The 16319-nt window shown below is 37.0% G+C and overlaps 3 protein-coding genes across 3 annotated transcripts in view; all 3 read right to left on the reverse strand.

The window, feature by feature from the left end:
* LOC131789819 (uncharacterized) overlaps positions 1 to 563 on the reverse strand; it is a 1923-nt gene extending 1360 nt beyond the window's left edge. Inside the window, exon 1 of the mRNA XM_066158713.1 lies at positions 177 to 563. Within this exon, the coding sequence (XP_066014810.1) occupies positions 177 to 477 (301 nt within the window). The 5' untranslated portion in view covers positions 478 to 563. The remainder of the gene's footprint in view (positions 1 to 176) is intronic.
* A 6222-nt stretch (positions 564 to 6785) lies between these two features.
* LOC136284129 (fibrinogen C domain-containing protein 1-B-like) lies at positions 6786 to 8394 on the reverse strand. The gene is made up of 3 exons (XM_066173954.1): positions 8094 to 8394; positions 7399 to 7548; positions 6786 to 7318 (listed from the first exon to the last, which is right to left on the reverse strand). The coding sequence occupies exons 1-3, from the start codon at positions 8392 to 8394 to the stop codon at positions 6786 to 6788; spliced, it is 984 nt and encodes a 327-aa protein (XP_066030051.1).
* Positions 8395 to 9695: 1301 nt separating this feature from the next.
* LOC131789838 (uncharacterized) lies at positions 9696 to 14449 on the reverse strand. Its single transcript, XM_059107010.2, has 4 exons — positions 14314 to 14449; positions 11745 to 11874; positions 10961 to 11269; positions 9696 to 10288 (listed from the first exon to the last, which is right to left on the reverse strand). Exons 1-4 carry the CDS (start codon positions 14375 to 14377, stop codon positions 10093 to 10095), a joined length of 699 nt encoding a protein of 232 aa, XP_058962993.2. The 5' UTR covers positions 14378 to 14449; the 3' UTR covers positions 9696 to 10092.
* Between the last annotated feature and the right edge of the window lie 1870 nt (positions 14450 to 16319).

The raw sequence follows: 16319 nt of genomic DNA on the forward strand, positions 1-16319 counted from the left end.
GAAATCTTAGTTTCTTTTTAATACTCTTTGACGGAATGACTTAGACTTTTTGCATTTCTTGAGACCTTGTAACTAATTGGACTCATTACGTAACCAATTCCCTTGACGCTACGTCTTCCAATTTCTTCGGTTGTCGAAATAACCAGGAAAAAAATTTATTCTTAAGATATTCTCACCTCGATCTGGGTTATCAGCATAGATAAACCCTTCATTCTGCTTCAGACTGGCTGGGCAGGAAATCTTAGTTTCTCTGTTAAACTGGCAAGTTTTGTCACTCAGCCTGAAGTTAAGGCTTTGGCACGCAGGCTGTGAATTGCAGGCAATATAACACGAAACCAACCGATCCACAGTGAATGATTTGAAAACGTGATCAAGGAGAACTAAGCCATGTTCAGATCGTTGCGTCAATTTACATTGCTGAGCAAATGCCTTCACCGAATATGATGCCAAAATGAACCAGAACGAGAAAACATCCATCTGGTATCGCCAGTAACTGTTTGTGCCACAGAGATCTCGAACCAACTAGCTATGGTGGAATTAGCATTCTTTTTCTTTGATAATGTCGTGCAATCATGCAATTTTAAACAGTTATACAACGCATGGTACTAATATTGACGGTAAGACCCTTTGACACTTCGCATTCTTTTGTGACCTGAAAACCAAAACAGAAAAAAATAACCAAGAGAAAAGAAAATCAAAACCTTTTAAAAGAATAGATAGCGTATGTTTTATTGAGGTCTCAGGTCAACTTTGACAGTTCGTAAGGGTCAGCTTCAAAAACCTTCCTTTTGTAGCAGCCCAGAGAGAACGGGAGCAAAAATACACAAATGTTGTTTGGAAAGGGAGGCACGTGACCTCAGTTAGAGTAATATAACCCACAGGGAGTTTTCCTTTGATGTCATAGCCATCACCAGATCATAAGGTTCTCGAGTTAGATCTCGTTTGCTTATACAGGGCATATCGACAGTTAGGTTTTTTTCTTCTTTTTTCTATTGACTTCCTCTTCAAAATCAAAATATAAAGCACCTGCTACCCTCAACAAGTTTTAATAAATTTTAGGAAATCTATAAACTATTATCTAACGATTGTCTAGCAGGTTTATAAATGTTTTCAACCCAGAAAAAACGCGAGCAAAAATACACAATACACCTCCAGGGAGGCACGCGATATATATCTATATAAATATATATATATATATATATATATATATTAAACCCCTGAAGAGTGAAGCAATTCACGAAACAGGCTTGTCGGGAAATGTAGTTACGTCCTTTTTTCCTCTCATAATATTTATATATATATATATATATATATATATATAGATACCTCACCACTCTGAATGATAAGTTGACAAGAATTTTTAAACAAAAAAATTAATATTTTTCCTCGGATAATGTCGTGCAATCATGCAAATTTAAACATTCATACAACACATAGTACTAATATTGACCGTAAGACCCTTTTACACTTTTCATCGTTTTGTGACTTGAAATCCAAAATACAAAAAAAGCAAAAAACAAAGAAAACCAAGAGAAAAGAAAATGAAAACCTTTTAAGAATAGAAAGCGTATGCATCTTGAGGTCTCAGGTCAACTTTGACATTTCGTAAGGGTCAGCTTAGAAAACCTTACTTTTGTAGCAAGTCTTTATATATATAAACTAACGACTATCTCGCAAGTTTAAATATGATTTAAACCAGAAAAAGACGCGAGCGAAAATACACAATTGCTATTTCGAAAAGGAGGCACGTGAGCTCAGTTAGAGTAACATCTCCCACAGGGATTTTTCATTTTGATGTGACAAACATCACCAGATCATAAGCTTCTCGACTGGGACCTTATTTGCTTGTACACGGCATATCGACAATTAAGTTTTTTTTTTTCTTTTTCGTAATAGATTCCTTGCTCCATAAAATTAAAATATAAAACACCTGCTACTCTTAACTGGTTTGAATAAATTTTTCGATGCAAACTCCGTGAAAATATCGATAAGGATAGCTTTATTTAATGTCTAAAACATGAGAGTGGACGCCTAATCTCCCGAGCCAAAGGGTTGTTGTAAAAACGCTCGACAAAACCTAAATTTAAACAATGTGCACATTGATAAACGATAGAGAATATGTAAGCTATAATTAAAAATTATTCGCCGAAGTGGAGGTAAATATCTACACCACAAGGTGAATTCATGTTTGTATATACTACACAGAAACCAGAAAAAGTAGTGTATTCCTGTCAATATACCAAAAAATAGTCAGAAATTAAATTGTTGACGACTGATTTTGTCTGTTCGGCTGCTCGGAGAAAATAAGTTTTACTAATCAATAATCACGCGCCCTTATGTTCTGAGCCAGAACATAAGGGCGCGTGACAAGCACTATTCACCTGTACGGTATATAGTAATGAAAATAACACTATCCATACTTATACTAACTTTCAGATTAAGAATAAAAATTTCAGATAATGTACAGGTAAATAACTGGCACCCTCCACACTTGACATTGACCAAGCTGGATCGAAATTGTTACATAATAGCTCAAGACTTCAAGAAAAACAAAAGAAGGTTTCATGTGAGGGGAATCATGTATACAAAGGAGGTGCACGTGACAAGACCATGTAAGGTGGCTGAACCACGTATAAGCCAGATCCAAGGAGATTGCGTTTATTTGACTTAGATGTGAAAATACTGTCAAATTTAAAATCGTTCGACTGTCAGGCATATGGCCAGAAGGAAGTTTATATGCTAATGAATTTTTATTCGACTTTTTTTGTCTTTCTCGTTCATACTTCGTTATATTACAAAGTTATTGCAAGAAGGAGTATTTCAACTGAGATAAACTTTCCAATAGTCTCCAGTTGAGAGGTCGTTGTTGATCAGTAGAAATCACAAAAGCTGCGTAGTTGTACAGACGATTCTTTCCAACAACGTTTAACAATATCATCCAGCCTCCTTTGCATTAAAAAACAAAAAAAAACCTGCTTCCATAAATAACCGAGAAAAAAATCAACACTTGAAAACAAAAAGCACCAAGGTACCTCCATCAGTTGTCATTTCGCAAAAAGCCTTGAAGGGGTTCCCATTGCTTTGTGGGTCGATCCAACATTCTCCTTTCCCAGTGGAATCTCCATTCTGAATAACATGTTGACAGGACTCTGCAGCTCCGAAGGGAACTGACCCGAGTAAAGCTGCAACAAAAAATATGCAGACAAATCATCATACTTTGAATGCGTAATCAACATATCATACGACTATAGAGAGCACAATAAACGTTGTTAAATGAAGGTACTTGTACATCGTAATTCGCGGTTGATGACAAGCAAGCAAAAGTTATAATTCCATAACTAAAGGGTGTTCTTAATAGGACAGTTTTTATGCCACTTGGCTTTAGGAAATGGGTCAATTTGATGGTAGAAGGTTAGATTCTAGCAAATTTAACGGTCGAAGTCTACTGTTTGACGGAATGACGTAGACTAATTACGTATTCTTAAGACCTTGTTACTAAGTGAACTCATTACGAAACCAAATTCCCTTGAAATAATGTCTTTCAATTTCTTCAGTTGTCGAAGTACCAAGGAAAAAAAATTGTGGGCCCACACAAGTTTGCATGATAACATTATGGCAGAACTATGTAATCACAAAGTTTTAACAGACACAGACTGATAAGCATGCCCAAGTGTTTTGAGGATATTCTCATCTCGATATGGGTTATCAGCATAAATAAACTCTTTAGACTGGTTGGGATGGACATTTGAGTTTCTTTCTTAAACTAGCAAGTTTTGTTACTCAGCCTGAAGTTAAGGCTTTGACACGCAGGCTGTGAATTGCAGGCAATACAACACGAAACCAACCGAACCACAGTGAACGATTTGTACACGTCATCTGGGAGAACCAATCCAAGTCCAGATCATTGCGTCAACTTACATCGCTGAGCATATGTTTTCACCGAATATAATGCCGAAATGAACCAGATCGAGACAACATCCATCTAGTATCGTTAGTGCCTGCAGTCCTGTTCCCTGTGCGTGCCCTAAAGGCCTCAAAACCAACCGGCTGTAGGGAAGTTAGCATTTTTTTTCTTCGAAAATGTCGTGCAATCATTCGATTTTAAATAGCCATACAACACATAGTATTAACATTGACCGTAAGAACCTTTGAAGTATTGCATTCTTTTGTGACCCGAAATCCAATTTCGTAATGGTCAGTTTCGAATGCTTAATATTTTGTAGTAAGTCTTCAAATCTATCAATTAGCGACTATCTAGCAGGTTTATATATGTTTTTAGACCTGAAAAGAAAGCAAACAGAAAAACACATTGGTTATTTGGAAAGAGAGGCAAGCAATCACAGTTAGAGTAACATATCCCACAGGGATTTTTTTTGCTTTGATGTGATAAACATCACCAGATGCGAAGGCTTTCGAATGGCACCTTATCTGTTTTTACAGGGCATATCAACAACTAAGTTTCTTTTTTTTTCGATTATGTACTTACATTCCCCTTTCCGTAAAATTAAGATATGAAATATTTGCTATTCTCAAGAAGTTTAAATCAATTTTTCAGTTGAAACTCCGTGAAAATACGAATAAGGATAACTTTATTTAATGTTTTAAACATGAGAGTGGACGCCTAATTACCCGAGCCAAAAGCTTGTTTTAAAAACGCTCGATAAAACTTAATTTAAACAATGTGTACAGTGACGAAGGATGGAGAATATAAGCTATAAATATATGTTATTTGCCGGCTGGGAGGTCCGTATGGTGAAAAACTGTGACCGAGGTCTTGAAAATACTGCCCGAGGCCGTAGGCCGAGGGCAGCATTTTCAAGACCGAGGTCACAGTTTTTCACCATACGGACCGACCCTTAGCCGGTAAATAACATATTTATTGTTTTTAAACTTGACGAAATTCTTTCCGAAAGAACCCGAATGATTTAGGGCTGTAAATACGCAAAGATCTTCCATAAACTGAACAATTTTTGAGCGAGTAAATGGTAGTTAAAATAGAGGTGAAGCAAATTAAAGAGAGATGCCTCGGCGAAACATTTTCTTTTCCGTAACGATGAAGGCGATTTAAAAGGCTTCCAAACAAACTTTGAAACATTATTTTTACAAGTATCTGTCACAATCTGACACCTGTCAATTAGAGAGCGCGTAAGAAAAAAAAAAGCATAAGAGCATTTGAAAAACAACGGAACTAGTTTGGCAAGGACTGTCACGACAATGTTTTCTTCAAAATCAGTCAATGATCTAACGGAAAGTATTATTCACTCTCATCGACGATTCATTCATGTACGAAGATTTACCTCTGTTCATTAAGTAAACGGCGAGGAAAGTAATTGTGAGTAAATTCAATTTTTTTTGTTTTGAAGTTGTGAGAGTTTGCTCGTTTGTTTGCTGCAATAGCGTGTGTAAATCTGGTCTTTCCTTCACAAAAACTAAATTCGAACGGCACACTCCAACGAGACACAAGGGAATTTAATGCGGCCTTTTCCCAAAAAATTCCTTCAGTTTCTGTTGTGTAATTTACGGTACAAATGTCCAAATTGAACGGAATTGGAAAGACTCACCGGGAGCCTATATTTGTTGTAGGACTTAAATTAAAACTTTGCTCGCTCTTTCTCTACAAACAATTTTCTCGAGAAAATTCAGATATTAAATGAATGAAAGTTCCATCGTTCAGTTTAACTGTAACCAAATACCTCACGTTTTAACTTTCTGGGTACTTTTTGTGAACGATTAAAATTAATTGCAGACAGTTTTTAGGCCGCTTGTCAACCAACGTAATGACACTATTGTTGATACAAATTCATTCTGAAACCAATATTTTTCTGTCAACCAAAGTGATTTGAGAGAGAGAAAAGAGAGGATTCATAAGTTATTTATCGGCTTGAGGTAGTGACCGACTTGTTTGCTTTAAAATACTGCCCAGCCGGAAAACGAGGTATATTTATGAAAAATGACAACGAAAGTTGGGATGTACTCGGCGATTCACGAAAGCGTTACCGTGGCCCGTGGGCAGAGATAGGAAAATACTGACCGGGTAAAGAACCAATCAGATTGCAGGATTCGTTACCGTGCCCTCTAAAAAAACAATAATTAACAATTATTCACCGAAGTGGAGGTAGATATCTATCGCTTTCACTGAGGTGAAAAATTGTTTTGGATATACTACACAGTAACCAAAACGATTGGTTTGTTTCTGTCAATATCAAATAATAATCAGAAATTAAATTGTTGACGCGCGATTTTGTCTCTTTGGCTGCTCGGAGGTAATAGTACTTGCTAATCACCTCTGAACCAAGAGATAAGGGCGCGCGGAAAGCATTATTCACCCCTGCGGTATATAGTAATGAAAATCACTCTAAATATGTCCAAGGCTAGTATCCAAACTTATACTAACTTACAAATTAAGAATAAAAATGTCATATTATGTACAGCTAAAAAACTGGTACCCTCAACACTTGGCATTAACAAGGCTAGAGCGAAATTTGTTAAATAATAGTTCAAGACTTCATGGAAATCAAACGAAGGTTCCATGTGAGGGGAGTCAAGTATACGAAGGAGTTGCACGTGACAAGACCATCTAAGGTAGCTGAAACACATGTAGGTCAGATCCAAGGAGATTGTGTTTTCGGTTGACTTAGATGTGAAAAAAACTATTAAATTTAAAATCATTCGAATGTCAGGCATATGGCTAGACATCAGTTTGTATACTATTTGATTTCCATTTGACTTTCTCTCTGTTCACTTATGCTTCGTCCTATTACAAAGTTATTGCAAGAATGTGCATTTCAACGGACATAAACTTTCCAAAAGTCTCCAGCAGACAGGTTGTTGCTATTATTATCATCGCACATCCAGTGGCCACCAGTAGAAATTATCCAGTGATAACTGTGGGCCACAAATGCTGCGTAGTTGTACAGACGATTCTCTCCAACATTATGCCTGACATGTCCCCACTTACCATGATATGCCCATGTCGCACAATTCTGAGCTAGTCTTGAGTTGTCACCATCCACACGGACGAAGGAGTCACACGAGTCCGGCATCTCATCTCTTTCACCGCTGAAATATCGCACCACTTTTGCACCTTTGTTGTTCAGAGTCGTTCTGACGTGGAATGTTGTTCCTTTTTCTTTGCTGCAATGAAATCTTATCTGGGTAAAGTTTATGTACGCTCTTAGTTGGTTCATAGCGCTTTTGGTTATAGCCATTTTGCCGTTTCCATAGTTACGCATACCTTGAAACGTTTGTTCAGCGGTGGCATTCCACCATGACGATTGAGAGCTTGCTAAAATAATGTTTAACACCATCATCCAGCCTCCTTTGAATTAAAAAAACTTCTTTTGTAAAAATAACCGAGAAAATAAAATCAACAATTGAAAACAAAAAACACCAAGGTACCTCCATCAGTTGTCATGTCACAAAAAGCCTTAAAGGAGTTCCCATTGCCCTGCGGGTCGACCCAATACTCTCCACTCCCAGTGGAATCTCCACTCTGAATGATATGTTGACAAGAATTCGCAGCTCTGAAGGGAACTGACCCGAGTAAAGCTGTCATGAAAATATGCAAACAAATCATTATACTTTGCATGCGTAATCAACTTATCATACGACTGTACACAGCACAATTAACATTTTTTTAAATGAAGGTACTTGTTACAACGTATTGATCACTTTACGTCTTAAGCTGCGGTTGATGATAGGCCAACAAAAGTTTTAATAATACCATAATTAAGAGCTGTTCCTAATAAGGCAGTTTTTACGCCGTTCGGCTCTTAGAAATGTTTCCATTTGACGATAGAAGATTAGATTCTAGCAAATTTTACGGTTGAAGTTTACTTTTCGACGGAATGACGCAGATTAATTACGTATTCTTGAGACCTTGTGACTGAGTGGATTTCTTACGTTACCAAGTCCCTTGAAATTATGTCTTCCAATTTCTTCAGTTGTCGAAGTAACAAGGAAAAAATAAATTTGTCGGCTTACACAAGTTTGCTTGAAAACAGTAAGGCAAAACCATATAAAAAATGTAACCATAAACTTTTTAACAGTCGCAGACTGATAAAAAAGCCCAAGTATTTTAAGGATATTCTCACCTCGATTTGGGTTATCAGCATAAATAAACCCTTCATTCTGCTTCAGACTAGTTGGGCAGGAAAACTTAGTTTCTTTATTAAACTGGCAAGTTTTGTCACTCAGCCTGAAGTTAAGACTTTGGCACGCAGGCTGTGAATTGCAGGCAATATAACAAGAAGCCAACCGATCCACAGTGAATGATTTGTACACGTTATCAAGAAGAACCAAGCCATTTTCAGATCGTTGCGTCAACTTACATCGCTGAGCAAATGTTTTCACGGAATACAATGCCAAAATGAACCAGAACGAGAAGACATCCATCTAGTATCGTCAGTACCTGCAGTCCAGACAGTGTATGTGCCCCAGAGACCTCAAAACCAACCGGCTATAAGGAAATTAGCATTTTTTTTCTTAAATAATGTCGTGAAATCATGCAATTTTAAACAGTCATGCATCACAAAGTAATAACCTTAACCGCAGCCCTTTGACACCTTGCATTCTTTTGTAAGAAAAATAGAAATAGAAAATAGAAAAGAAAAGAGAGAAATCGGAAAATAAATGATATTAGTTTAAGCCTAGATAGCGTAGGTATCTTGAGGTCTCATTTCAACTTTGACATTTCGTAAGGGTCAGCTTCGAAAGCTCTACTTTTGTAGCAAGTCTCCAAATCTATCATCTAACGACTATCTAGCAGGTTTGAATATGTTTTTGAACCAGAAAAGAAAGCAAACTAAAATACACAATTGTTATTTCGAAAAGGAGGCCCGTAACTACAGTTAGAGTAATATATCCCACATGGATTTTTACCTTGATGTGATAAACATAACCACATGAGAAGGCTCTCGAATGGCGCTTCGTCTGCTTGAACATGGCATATCCACAATTAACTTTTTTTTCGTTTATTTACTTACATTCCTTTTCCATAAAATTAAAATATAAAACAACTGCTACTCGCAACAAGTTTTAATCAATTTTTCGGTGCAGACTCCGTGAAAATATGGACAAGGATAACTTTATTTAATGTCTGAAACACGAGAGTGGACGCCTAGCCTTCCGAGCCAGAGGCTTGTTATTAAACGCTCGACAAAACCTACATTTAAACAATATGTACATTGACAAACGATAGAGAACATATAAGCTATAATTAACAAATATTCACCGAAGTGGAAGTAAATACCTAACACTTTCACTGACACTAAGGTGAATTCCTGTTTTAATATACTACACAGCAACCGAAAAAAGAGTACTTTATTTCTGTCATTATACCATGGCCAAGAAATAGTGACAAGACCATATAAGGTGGCTGAAGCACACATGAACCAGATCCAAGGAGATTATGTTCAGCTGACTTAACTGTGAAAAAAACTTTCAAATTTAAAATCGTTTGACGGTCAGGCATATGGCCAGAGGGCAGTTTATATGCTGATAAATTCTCCTTTGATTTTTTCTCATTTTCGCTGATGCTTAGCAAAAATTCCCTAAAAAATCACTAATCAAAAACTAGAAGTGCCCAAACGTGCTTGGTTTTTATTTTAGCTCGTTTTCTAAAATCAGTTTTTCGCGTCATTGTCTCTTAAACCGACAATAGAGTTCTCTTTGCAACATAATGGAGCTTAATAAGTTTACACACCCCGTGGTCTGTCGGATGGCTGGCTACTGTCTGCAACACTAATCAAACACGCCATGTTATTTGTGTTCAAAGTGCTTTATTGTACGTATACATTTCCAGTGCTAGCAAACAGGCAAAGGAATTTCCAAGCACGGCAGGCTAATAAATGATAACAATAAAATGGGTATGATAACTTTGAAAACTAACATTTGTCATTCGCATAACATCTGGGAAAATCTTCCAATTGCTGATTCAATAGTAAAATTCTGAGCTTCGTGAGGACGGATGCATTCGACATCTACATGAAATAAAGATTTCGCAAAATTCTTTTGTTCAAGCTGTCTGCTATGATTCTACTAACAGTGTCATAGTGTAAACTGGAAAACTCATGTGCATCCGCAGTCAGAGGCTTACGACAAAAAATGAAGAGCAAGGCCCACAAATACGAGGGCCACACCCGTGTTTAGTTTTCCTGCTCCTGCATGAGAGGACGGATCTTTTTCACCGGGACAGAATGGATTAAAGGGATCAGGCTTGTGGGGCTTGCTCGGTGCACAATACTTCTTCATTAAATCTACCTGACACTCCTTTGCCTTCATGAAATATCTGAAAGAAAAAAGCAGTTATTACTGTTATCGTTTCAATTGTGAGGTAAATAAATCTTTGTTAGCTTTCATTTAAAAACTGAAATAGATAATAATCTTTGGCGTACAGAGCCAGATGATCTATGGAAATTTTTCCCTAGAGGTTTCTTTTCCCGACTCAAATGTATCGATGATGCTTTTCATTAATCATGAAGATCTAATGTAATGTAGTTATTAAAGTCATTCGTTCCTAGATACGCTGTGGAATTCAACTGTTTTCATGTAACATTTCAGGAAGAGTATTCCAATTTAACGAGTTAGTCTTGGGTCTGGACGGATTCATCGCAGTTGAAATTGCTACCGCTGAAGTTTAAGTTATCTAGAAGAAAGGCCTCGTCAAGAGCTTAGGCATGGCCATGTGATAGAATTCCTAAAGAAAACTCAGAAAAAAAGCTCGTTAGAGCGCTTTTCGATTGAATGTCTTAAATCAAAACCAAACTTATTACAACAGCTAATTAGATCTCAAAAGAAAAGAAAAATACAAACGGCCAGAAGCGCGGTAAAACACAAGTAACCAAGTTTTGATTGGTTGAGAAAGTGGCGGGAGTTAGTTTTTAACCAATCACAATGCTTAAAACGAAAATTGAACCAATCCCAGATTACTTTAACCCTCATTTGAGTTTTGGTATCTTACTTGCACAAGTCCTCTGGTTTAGCCTTGGCCTTGAATTTGTCGTGGAACGGTTTAGCACAGCCTTTTCCATTGTCGTAAAACTCTTTCTTGCATTTCAGCAGGTCAGTAATGTTCTTAGGTAGCCCTGTGACATTATAACCATTTCCGTCCATACCACACATCAAGCGGCCAAAATTGTGAATTCTGGCTTTCATGTCGGCCATTCGTCTCATTGGTTCCATCATGCTGTGATGAGTTTTCAGGTAATCACCATAGCACTGGTCGAGTGTAAAGTTCCTAATGCAGCCCATGAAATTCATTAATTCATGACTGAAAAAGTGAAAAAAAAAATGTTTTAGTCAAAGAATCGAAAATGGCAGAAATTTTATTTTCAAGTGATGGTTTGTTCATCAAAGAATATTTTCCCTCGATTCCTCTCGTTCGCGATTTCTCTATATCAAGCCCCTTTTTCTCCAAATGCTTTGTGGTTGCCTCTTTTGTATTGTGTCCTCTAACAGCTTCCGAGGGACCGGATCCCCCTGTAAGGCTCTGTAGCATTCTCACGATCTCCCCCTCATTGGCAGTCACTTGGTGGTCAATTTCTATAGTCTTCCTTTGCCCTGCAAACCACGTGATTTCCCCAAAACCTTCCGACTTCCCCCTCACAATCCGGCAATAAATAATAACTGGATCCTTAGCAATCTAATATTTTGAAGTTTAGTTCGAGGTAGAGGTAGTTTTTACGAAGCCATAAAAAAAATTAAAATCTAATAGCCAATGAGTATCAAATTCTGAAATAAGTAACCTGCAGTTTGCGGTGCCATTTTTCATTTCCCTGAGAAACGTGTGCGCGCACATCATGTCTTTTTCCATTTTCATATCTTCACTGCATTTACTCACGATGACGTGATTATCACCAGCGGATTTTGGCAGATCTGATAGGAAACAATCAAATAATTAGAAATTAATTGATAACTTGAATGAAACAAGCTTTCTGATTAGTTCTTACTTATATTCTATTGAAGGAAAGGGATATGCCACTGATTATGTCATCAAATTTTTTAAATGTACGTACATAACAAGCATGGAGAACTGTCCGATTTAGACAATGATCAAGAGAAGAAAGGTGACAGATTATGTCTGAGCGCCAAAACAATCCTCAACGTCTCTGTTGACGTGTCTTTTGAGTTGTTAGAAACTCGTTTTCTCCAAAGTTGCTTGTACAAATCTCCATGTTAATTTCGTAGAAACATCTATAAACAAAATTCTGAGTAAATCCGAATAAAAGCTTGCGAGCTGTACGCCGTAAAAAACCAGATTCATCTGACGTCAGCTACACCACGTGACCAATTACAGCTCGTGCAGCGTTCACTGAACACTTAGTGCACGAGAGAAAATTGTACCACTGTGCTCCGTTCATTAGAAGTGCACTTAACCACGACATGTCAAGCAGGTAAAATTAAATGGGTTTACTTCGTTCTGCAGACACCTCTTTTTTTTTCAGACCTGCACATAATTTGTTTTTTCTTTAACAATATTTTCACCCATTCTTTTATTGAGAAGGAATTTCTAGCCATTCAGCTTAGAAGATTATAAATAATTTTATCTTGATTAGAACATCACTTAGGCAAATTATAATTCATTCCAATAACGATAATCGTTAAGAGACAGAACTCAAAGAAATAACTTTTCCAAGTAGTCATCCCCGGCAAAAATATTTTGGTGCTCTCCTTTAAATTTAAATTTTTCCTAAATTTACGAGCACTATTATCATAATGTTCATTAATGATTTCATTTTTAAAGTCATTGTCTTTGTATATTCGCTCAGAAAGCCTGATTGACAGATGAAATTGTTATGGAGCTTGTCACCTGAACTTTTCTTTCTCATGTAAAACTGTCATTATCAAGTACTTTCAAAGAATCATTTCGAATATTTATTACATGCGTATGTTATTAACAGTACTTGAATCAATTATAATTTCCAGCAAGTCTGTTCAAGAAAGTACATTTCATCACAAAAAAGAAGCCTTTCGATTTTCATCTCGGAACTTCCTATCATAGTTTATTGCCAAATTCAATCAGCACAAAAAAGCCAACTGTTCTCAGCTTTATGCCAAATCTAGAGTTGCGTTTGTTTTTTTTTTTTTTTCCGCTTCTGGTCTATATTTGCATAAGAAAGGTTAAATTTGCAGAAACCTTTTGTGTACCGCCTTATGTAATTCTTTCGAGTGTCTTCTGTACAAACCGACCGTCAGCCAAAACTGACTCAGCTATTTTCATTTTGTATAAGTTTATGCAAAAATAACTCTGACTGCTTTACCAGGGTGGATGAATTTAACATGCATTTAACATTAAAAAAATGATGAAAATGGCGGCGAATGAGAGGAACTACTCACAATGCAGCCTGAAAGTTAATTACATATCATTTCAGACCAATATAATGCGGTGATTTTTTCTTCTCTTTTTTACAGCGCCTTGAATTAAGATCTCGAGTTAAGAGTCCATTATCTGTCGATCTTCTGCTAAGATTTCTTCTGCTAAGCAAACATGTGAGAGCGTTTTAACAGAAGTGTTATGAAAACCCGACAAAATTGATTCGCTAACGAAGATATGTATAATTACGACAAACAAGTTTAGAAGGTCATATATATCCAATTTTTTCCCAGTGTTTTCGGATTATACCTGGGAAACTTGATCAAAAATATTGTTGAAAAAAGCATACAAGATAAGGTAAAACTGTGAAAATCAGGTTACTGCAGCGAATTTTGTAGTTTTCACCTGCACAGTTATCCGCAATGTTTGCGTGCAATATTAAGCGATACAAATTTTCCGGGGAAGCAGATGTGATTTTCGGAAATACATCATTTTAAATTTGTCGCTAGAAATGCCTCCAATTTTATTTTGAAACAAACTCTTATCTGTTACTTTTGTTTTCTTGATCATCAACTGATCGAAACAACTGATCAAAACGAAGCGCGATAAACACGTTTTGTAACAATTTTTTTCTGCTTATGTAAGATAACATTGAACGTTAAAAAGTATTTGGATGCACATACTCACACAAGGCATCTCACTCGTGAGTCAAGTAGAGTTTGTCTCTGAAATAAGCCGGTAAAGATGTTTCGGCGAAGCATTAGCGTAGGGATAAATTTTATTACCGTCTGAAAATCTAGATTGCACTGTGGATGACCCGGAAAGAAATTGCTCATCCATAGAGAAACTTTTTCTCATGAAATAGTCTTATACAAACTAAAAACATCCCTTTTTCATGTCCAACGGTTCTTGCTGATTACTAATTCAACATTTAAAAAAAAAAAAAAACTTTACAGGTCATATTAAACAGACAGGTCACGAAAATGAAAAAGAAGAATTACCTGCGAGCAAGATGCACGCCAGTGATACCAGAGCGAAAATCCCTTTGTACATTTTTAGAACCATTTGAGGTTAAACGTAAAAAAGCAAAGATTTGTAGTCAAAAAGTGTTTGCTCATGTTATTATTGCAAAGTTCAACAACGGTCTAGAAATATACCCTGTGGGGTTATTGTATTGCGGGAACCAATCAGACTGAAAGAAGACTGTAGAGTTTTATCCCTTTCGCTGCACTCTCCACAGGGATTACCTTATTTGCTCATGATCTCTTTAAGATTATGAATTCTAATTTTTGTTGACGGATGTCTCTCTGTAAACAAAATCATGAACACCTGGCCCCGGTTGTTCGAAGGTTGGATGGTGTTATACACTGGATAAAACTCAATCCGGTGGATAAAGCTACACGTTTTGCTGTCTCTTTTCCGCCTGATAGCGATTTTTCCGTTGGATAATGCTATCTGCCCTTTGCCAAGTTGTTCAAAGCTAGGTTAAGATAACCTAGGGTTAGAGTTAAATCTGACCTCAGATCTAAAACCTTTAAAGGCATATTCAGTATATTTATTTTTGCCTACAATTTGATGCCTGGATGTTCTAAAAAAGAATTGAAGAAATTATCTGAAATAGGTCTTTTAAGAAGGGAATAAAGTAACCCAGATTGAAACTTAACCCCGGGTTAGCGCTAATCGGCCTTTGAATAACTGGGCGCTGAACCCTGGTGAAATAAGTAAAGTAATAACTCCTGGGCCTTCCAGATTAGAAAACAGGCCTCCACGGCTTGTTACGTAGCACGTGATCGGCTGTCACGCACGTTGTTTCCGCGGACGACGATGGCTGCCATAGTTGAGGTATGTTTTGAAGTCAATAGTTCGTTTTATTTTCGTTAAAAAACCATTTAGAGGTACTTTACAATACTTCTGCGACACGTAGCTCTGTGAATCAGTACAGTAAACCTTGATTTTGCGATGGCTGTCAGTGTCTGAGAACAAGAGTGGATTATCTAATCTTTCTGATTACATTATGTCACTTCTGCATCGCCAACCCGTTAAGAAAGAACTTTCCAACTGTTGCAGCCATTGTCCCCTCGTCCACGGAAACAACGTGCGTGACAGTCAATCACCTGCTACCTAACAAGTTTCCCATTTATCGCCCGATAATTTATCATTTATCGCGCGATAATTTTTCATTTATAGTGCGATAGTTTATCGTTTATCGCGTGATAGTTTAACATTCATCGCGCGATAATTTCCATTTATGATTAACTTCGAATGAAACGCGTGCTATCATTGATTGAAAGAGCGTGATCTATAAGAGTATCGAGCAAGGAGTTGAGCTAAAGCTGTCACGCCATCTGCCAAATTGTACTATGTCCGACCTTTTCCGGGACTTCTTTCTAGCCTTTTTTCGTTAATTAAAAGTGAAATTGAGGAAGAAGCGAGCCGGCATGTAGCAACAGAAGAACCAAACATCAGTCACTGCAGCCGAGTTTTACGGCTCTGTCATCCCGAGCAATCTTCATGTTTCGGTGAATTTCGGCTGTCGTTTATTTTTTTTTCTAAGTATCATGTGAAAAACTTTTGTTTTATGAGCCATAATTCAGTCGGATTTCACTGAACATTTCACTTTCAGATTCTGTATTAGAGACCAAAAAACTTCAGGGAAGTGTTAAATTCGACCTGCCGAACTATTTCAGAATGTGAACTTTGATAGTTTTTGAACATTGATTGTTTGACATTTTTGACAGCTGTAGTCTTGTACAGCCAGTCAGATTATTTGAACCATTCTAACAGGGATTTTGATTGGCTTATTGTAGCGTGCTCTATGAGAGTATAGAGCATGCTAACGACACCGTTGTTAGTTTTGGAAATAAACATAAAGCCTGTTTTGAAAATTGAAAGTAATGCGTGGGGAATTTAAAGGATTCTTTATAATAATACAAACAGAGAAGCCTTGACTGTGCTCTGTTCTGTAATTGGTGCAGTAGCTGCTTTTTTTTTTCACTAATCATTCTGA

This window comes from Pocillopora verrucosa, chromosome 11 (assembly GCF_036669915.1).
Source record: "Pocillopora verrucosa isolate sample1 chromosome 11, ASM3666991v2, whole genome shotgun sequence".
NCBI classification, from domain to species: Eukaryota; Metazoa; Cnidaria; class Anthozoa; order Scleractinia; family Pocilloporidae; genus Pocillopora; species Pocillopora verrucosa.

Coding starts and splice junctions, on each gene's coding strand:
- LOC136284129 (XM_066173954.1), bottom strand. CDS start 8,394: ATGGATGTCTTCTCGTTCTGGTTCATTTTGGCATTGTATTCCGTGAAA. Junction 7,549..8,093: donor TGCTGATAACCCAAATCGAG/GTGAGAATATCC, acceptor TTTTCATGACAG/CTTTACTCGGGTCAGTTCCC. Junction 7,319..7,398: donor TGACATGACAACTGATGGAG/GTACCTTGGTGT, acceptor TTTAATTCAAAG/GAGGCTGGATGATGGTGTTA.
- LOC131789838 (XM_059107010.2), bottom strand. CDS start 14,377: ATGGTTCTAAAAATGTACAAAGGGATTTTCGCTCTGGTATCACTGGCG. Junction 11,875..14,313: donor GGCGTGCATCTTGCTCGCAG/GTAATTCTTCTT, acceptor GTTTCCTATCAG/ATCTGCCAAAATCCGCTGGT. Junction 11,270..11,744: donor AATGGCACCGCAAACTGCAG/GTTACTTATTTC, acceptor TCACTTTTTCAG/TCATGAATTAATGAATTTCA.